This window comes from Chelonoidis abingdonii, chromosome 11 (assembly GCF_003597395.2).
Source record: "Chelonoidis abingdonii isolate Lonesome George chromosome 11, CheloAbing_2.0, whole genome shotgun sequence".
Classification (NCBI taxonomy): Eukaryota; Metazoa; Chordata; order Testudines; family Testudinidae; genus Chelonoidis; species Chelonoidis abingdonii.
Window position 1 is genome coordinate 6,788,754 of NC_133779.1, and position 6,821 is coordinate 6,795,574.

The 6,821-nt window shown below is 48.7% G+C and overlaps 1 protein-coding gene across 1 annotated transcript in view; it reads right to left on the bottom strand.

The window, feature by feature from the left end:
• Positions 1–775: 775 nt before the first annotated feature.
• Positions 776–6,821, bottom strand: part of LOC116835245 (very-long-chain 3-oxoacyl-CoA reductase-like) — an 11,952-nt gene continuing 5,906 nt past the window's right edge. Inside the window, exon 5 of the mRNA XM_032797943.1 lies at positions 776–1,325. Coding sequence (XP_032653834.1) covers positions 1,182–1,325 — 144 coding nt within the window. The 3' untranslated portion in view covers positions 776–1,181. The remainder of the gene's footprint in view (positions 1,326–6,821) is intronic.

Genomic DNA, 6,821 nt, shown 5'->3' on the forward strand with positions numbered 1-6,821 from the left:
CGCTGAATTACCAACAAATTTTGGCGGCATTTCGGTGGATGGTCATCCGCTGCCACGGTCCTTTGTCTGGCCCCCGCTAGACAAAAAAGGTTGGGGACCACTGCCCTAGCCTGAGTCTCCGCCAGAACCACACTGTCCACACACTGCGATTTTGAGCGTACTAGCTCGAGTCTTGCTAGGGTGCATCTGTCTATTTGATTTGGGAGGCTTGGTCTCAGCTGCAGTGTGGACTTACTCTGTGAGGTCACAGCCCCATCCCCTGCCTAGCCAGTAATAGTAACACAAGAATTTTGAAAATCCTTCCCAGATACACAAGCCTTTAGTCAGCACTGCAGCCGAGTCTCCATGTCATACGAGGGAGTGCAGCACTGCTCCACAGTCATATCTCAGGTGAGATGTGAAGCAGAGATCATGAGCTCACCTGGTCACCAGTGATCCCATCTGTTTTCCGAAGAATAGCATTGCTTTCATTATTCCAGGCTGGGGATCTGCATTCTGCCCAGTAAGTTACCCCTCCCAGCCTTTCTAAGGAGCTGGTGGTAGATGGCGTGAGTCCTCTGTACTCACTTTAAAGCCCTTTGGGTGGTTCTTGATAGAGGAACAACAGGGACTTCTTATTTCTGTCTCCTCTAGCTCCTATCTCAGAGAGCTTCAGTCCTCTGCCTGTCTGGCAGAGATAGTTGGCAGGCACGGAGGTGATGGGGGGCAGGGGAATGGTACAAACTGGACATGAGAGCAGGGAAAGGCATTTGTTTATTTCATGCAACATGAGATATAACACGACTCAGGGCGAAGTCCTGCAGAGCTTAATAGGACAAAATTTCCCACTGAAGCCAGTTGGTTCTGGGCCGGTATAAGGTCTGTAGGAGCTGGTTCTCAGGCTGACATTTTAGGCCTGTTCTGAACACCCTACAGCCTCTTGGCTTCCTGCTCTCCCTTCAAGTCATGCTTTAGACTGATAGATTCACAGATTTTAAGGTCAGAAGGGACCATTAGATCATGTAGCCTGACTCTGCCATATGACAGGCCATAGAATTTCACTCTTTTACCCCTGTATTGAGTATAATAACTTGCATTTGGCTAAAGCATCTCCCAGAAAAACATCTGAAGTAGATCAAAACTTCAAGAGACGGAGACTCCACTCCTTCTCTTGGTAATTTCTTCCAATGGTTAGTGGTGCATCATTTGGGCGCGTGAGTTCTTGCCTGCTCATGTTTCAGTGAGGTCATCTGGGCCTCCAACTTCCTCCACATGGCCTGAGTGCCTTTAACCCCAAGGGAGGAGAGACGTAACCACTCAGGACACAGCAGGTCATAAATGAAGCTCTGAAATGAGCAAAGAAGGGACAAGTCATTTAAATTGCTATCACCTGTGAAGAGACATGATTAATCAGGCAAAAGGTAAATCTAGAGTTTAAACTCCACGCATGGTCTTGGTCAAACAGGGCATGGACAGAGGTACCCTCCTGCACTGAGGTGTCTCATCAAGCGCTGTTGAGGACAAATGTAGGGGAGAAACGGAAAGGCTAAAGAGGAGATGTAAGCTGGTGGTGATTCTCGTCACAGCTGCTGGTGTGCTGTCTAGTGGGCTGTGTGTTGTCATGCAGTAGCCTGCAAGGAGCCTTGGACATGTGAGCTGTGTGAGACTCCTGCTCAGAACGCAGCCCACCTCCCCAGGCTGCTCAGGTAGCTGCACTGATCACCGTGAAAACCATGTTTCTCTAATTGGGGCCTGGACATTTTCCTCCTGTTCCCCAAATGTGACATCAACGAGACTCAGGTTTTGCAGCAACTTCCCAGGAGCTGTGCTGCAAACAACAGGGACGGTGACAAGATTGCAGCGAATGATCCTCACATGAAGCAAGGGGCGGGGGCCTAGCTCTTCAGCACAGAGACATGAACCCCAGAGGGTGCGTGACTGTGTAGAACTGATGAATGAACTTATTTTTAATTGTTCACTTTATTAATGTAACTTCATGAGTAAAGTTTTATGAATGAAACATTCATTCATCAAATCAGTTACCCCAATAACTGGCTAATTGACAATTAAGATGCTTGTTAAGAGCCACAGCGTTCAGCCAGCTGTCCTTGTAAGTTTCACTTTCAATCCAATTGCTGCTTAAATCACTGAAACTTGCATTGTTTCAACATTGTAACTTCTACTCCCTGTTTGCCATTCATACTGTAGCTTCTTTTCACTCTTTCTGTTCATTCCTTACACTTATCCATATTGTAACCCAAACTCCACTTTAAAACACTCACTCCATTTTGTAAAAGCCTGCTGCAACCTTCATTTTTGCAAAACCCTGCTGTAATCTTATTAGGTTAGTTTAGATGTGTGATTGAGGTATGTATGGATGATGGAATCAATCTCCAGCACCAGCCTGTATTGATGAAATAGAGTTCAAACACCAACGGCTGAAGACACAGACAGGAGCCCTAACAAAGTAAGAAGAGTCCACCCTAAAAAGAAAAGGGCAAAGGTACAATAGAAGGAAGACCAAAGCCAGGTTGGAGACTGAAAGTTGCATCTGCAATTGACGGGTAATCAATCATACCGAACCCAGAGGCAGAGTGACACAGCAAGACCTATAGAGTCTGGATTCAAACTAAAATCCTGTAAAAAAAGATGGAAGACTGTGGGTAGTGTTCTGCTGCCAACATGGGAGGGCAGACCCAGCCCTTCCTTGAGCCGGCTTTCCTAGCCAGTTAGCTGCCACAAGCTACGAACCCAAGCTGGGAAATCAAGCCATGGACTCAAGCTATGTTCAGGACTGGTAACTAAACAGCAGCTGCAGAACATCTGGGGTGTGTGTAGGTATTAGTATTGGTCATAAATCAAATTGTGTTATCATAAAGAATGTGGCATCCCTGCCTTATCCCCAAAATGATCCTGTGTAGTTTTGTCTGCATGACAACTGAGTCCTCAGCACAGGACCCCCTCATCTTCCACAGGGGTGCAGGCCCAGCCCCTCAGTGTAGGACCGGGCCAGCACTGACGACTCTTGTGATTCATCATTAATCTTCCAATATTTGGTGATTTTCTTAAGGCCACACTGCCCCGTGGCTGGAGGAAAGCAAGAACCTCAGCTTTTACCTCAAACAAAACAAAACAAATGAGTTTCTGGCTGTGGATAGAAGGCAGAAAACATGGTTCAAAGTGTCTGGTGGCACCTTAAAGACTAACAGGTTTATTTGGGCATAAGCTTTCATGAGCAAAAAACCCACTTTGTCAGATGCATGGAGTGAAAATTACAAGATGCAGGCATTATATAATGACACATGAAGAGAAGGGAGTTACCTCACAAGTGGAGAACCAGTGTTGACAGGGCCCTGTCAAGATTGGTGCTCCACTTGTGGGGTAATTCCCTTCTCTCCATGTATCAGTATATTTATGCCTGTATCTGTAATTTTCACTCCATGCATCTGACAAAGTGGGTTTTTTGCTCATGAAAGCTTATGCCCAAATAAATCTGTTAGTCTTTAAGGTGCCACCAGACTCCTTGTTGTTTTTGTGGATACAGACTAACACGGCTACCCCCTGATGGTTCAAAGTGTGGCCTAAAGACTTAAACTAGAAGACAAAAGGAAACAAAAGTCTTTTTCTCTTTAAGTATCAGAATTTTAAGCCAGTCTTTTGGGTCCTGACTCATGATTTCTGAACTCCTGGGATTGGCAACATTACAGGGTTCAGGGAGCTGGGCCCAGGAGCAGTTCTAGGGGTAAGCAAGCAGGGCGGTTACTCTGGGCACCAGCTTCCAGTGGTGCCAGACTGCTAGGTCACTTTACTTTTTGGTTTTTTTGCACTCAGGAGCGTATGATGTATGAACCAACTTTTTCTGCCCTGAGTGGCAAAATGGGTAAGGCTGCATCTCTCTGGGACTTGCCCACATGGCTCCACTAATTAGGTGCCTCCTGGACCCTGGAGAGGACGTGGAAGAAGGTGAGGTGATGGGGGAAGTAGGGAGTAGGTGGGGGGAAATAGAGGGTGGGGGTGGGAACTAAGTTTAGGGCATCCCAGCCCCAGCTAGACTGCATGCGGCAGCCAGGGAGAGAGACAATGTATCATTTATGCCTAGTTTTTGCATTGGATGGCTTTTCAAAATTACTTAACTGATACATAGGTTAATTAATCTAGTTCCTAAAATGAATGCTACCTTCACCAGCTGCTTAAAATGTTTGGATTTAGCTTTGTCTGGGAACATGTATTACAGCTTTAAAGTTTGATTTGAAGTATCACTCTTGTATTTTCTAACCTGCCATGTCCCAGCCCCAGCTCCAGGGCTGCAGTGGCCAGGAGAGATGGCTGTCCCCAAACAAATTCTAAAACTGAATGGAAATCACTTGGATTCCAGACAAGTGATTTCCATTAAGTTTTAAAATTTGTTTGGGGAGAAGTATTGGAAACCATTAAGGCCAGATCTTTGCTATGGGATATCGTTCTGGCTCTTCAGAGTATACTCCCATTGACCCATAAGTAGCAAGCACTAGGGGTTTGATGTTAGGTGCTTTGTAGGATGATCTTATTTGCTAGCTCTTTGAAGCAGGGACCCGTCTGTAACGTCTGAAGCCCTGTGTTAATGTGCTTCATTTACTTAAAGGGCTTGTAAAAACGTAATGAGCCTACACTACGTTTGAGTTGGTGACAGAGTGAAACCAGGAGAACTTTGCCTGTTTCTACAGGGCTCTGTTGCACTTGCATGGTGTGAGTCCTCCTAAACACTCAAAATCCCCATAACCAACCACTTGATGTTTTGCTTCCCTTAGTATTTTCAGTGTTGCAACTTGTTTGTTTGTGGTTTTGTTTACTCTGTGTTGCTTTATTACTTATTTTTACTGTTCTCTGGGTGTGAAGTATTAAATGAAGAGTTGACATCCCATAGATATTGTATAAGCCTGAGTGAATGCCTTTTAGTCTCCTTTCCAGTATCAGAAAATATTGTATTCATATTTGCAATCAGAATGTGACTATTTTTAGTTGACTCAGATTTGTTTAGCATGTTAATGCTGAGCTATGTGTGCAGATATGCATGCAAGAGGGATAGTTTTGTGAACTGCACAAGTCCATAAGAACGGCCGTACTGGGTCAGACCAAAGGTCCATCTAGCCCAGTATCTGTCTACTGACAGTGGCCAATGCCAGGTGCTCCAGAGGGAGTGAAGCTAACAGGCAATGATCAAGTGATCTCTCTCCTGCCATCCATCTCCATCCTCTGATCCTCTCTTTTCCTTCCACCACTCATAACCACGCCCCCACAACTCCACTCATTCCTCCCCCCTCCAGTCTCTCGCATTCCCCTACGCTCCAGCTCCACCAAACTTCGGCCCCCTCCTCCCATGGCCTGCCTACCCCTGCCTCCGTTTCCCCCCCTTCCCTCCTACCTGAGGCCCCACCACCCCACCGACAGATTCCCTTCGACCCCTGTCCCCCAGCCAGCTATCTCACCAACACCCCCCCCCTCCCAGCTCTAAACTCTCCCATCGCCTCCCCCGAGACCCCCCCTAATGTAACGCCCTCCTTCTCTCACGATGTCCCTCCCTGTCCCCTGATCAATAACCCCTTTCCTCATCCCGCCCTCGCAGCTCCCCCTTTCCTCTCCATCGCCCACACCTGTGTCCCCACTTTTTTTCCCCTAACCCTCCCCCCTCCTCCTCCTCCCTTCCTCCCCTATTCCCTCCTCCACGCCCACCCATTTTACCTACTTAACCCCCAAACAGTGATATTTTTCTCCCCCCTGTTGACTTTTTTCCATTTATTTCTCATCTATACTCAGCCCCTCCCTTCCAACACCCTCTTTTTCCGTCCACTACCCTCCCGTCAAGTACACCTGCTCCAGTTCCCTCTCCCCCTGCTCGCCTTCTCCCTATTCCCCACGCACCTTGCCCCCTTTTCTGCACCACAGTTCCCCCTCCCCGCCCCGCCCCGGCCGACAATCCCGGCCCTGCCCTTCCTACCCGCACTACCATACCATCGACTTCCTTCGCTCCTCAATACCACATAAAAAGCAAGCAGCACTGTATCCTCTCTTTTCCTTCCACCACTCATAACCACGCCCCCACAACTCCACTCATTCCTCCCCCCTCCAGTCTCTCGCATTCCCCTACGCTCCAGCTCCACCAAACTTCGGCCCCCTCCTCCCATGGCCTGCCTACCCCTGCCTCCGTTTCCCCCCCTTCCCTCCTACCTGAGGCCCCACCACCCCACCGACAGATTCCCTTCGACCCCTGTCCCCCAGCCAGCTATCTCACCAACACCCCCCCCCTCCCAGCTCTAAACTCTCCCATCGCCTCCCCCGAGACCCCCCCTAATGTAACGCCCTCCTTCTCTCACGATGTCCCTCCCTGTCCCCTGATCAATAACCCCTTTCCTCATCCCGCCCTCGCAGCTCCCCCTTTCCTCTCCATCGCCCACACCTGTGTCCCCACTTTTTTTCCCCTAACCCTCCCCCCTCCTCCTCCTCCCTTCCTCCCCTATTCCCTCCTCCACGCCCACCCATTTTACCTACTTAACCCCCAAACAGTGATATTTTTCTCCCCCCTGTTGACTTTTTTCCATTTATTTCTCATCTATACTCAGCCCCTCCCTTCCAACACCCTCTTTTTCCGTCCACTACCCTCCCGTCAAGTACACCTGCTCCAGTTCCCTCTCCCCCTGCTCGCCTTCTCCCTATTCCCCACGCACCTTGCCCCCTTTTCTGCACCACAGTTCCCCCTCCCCGCCCCGCCCCGGCCGACAATCCCGGCCCTGCCCTTCCTACCCGCACTACCATACCATCGACTTCCTTCGCTCCTCAATACCACATAAAAAGCAAGCAGCACTGTA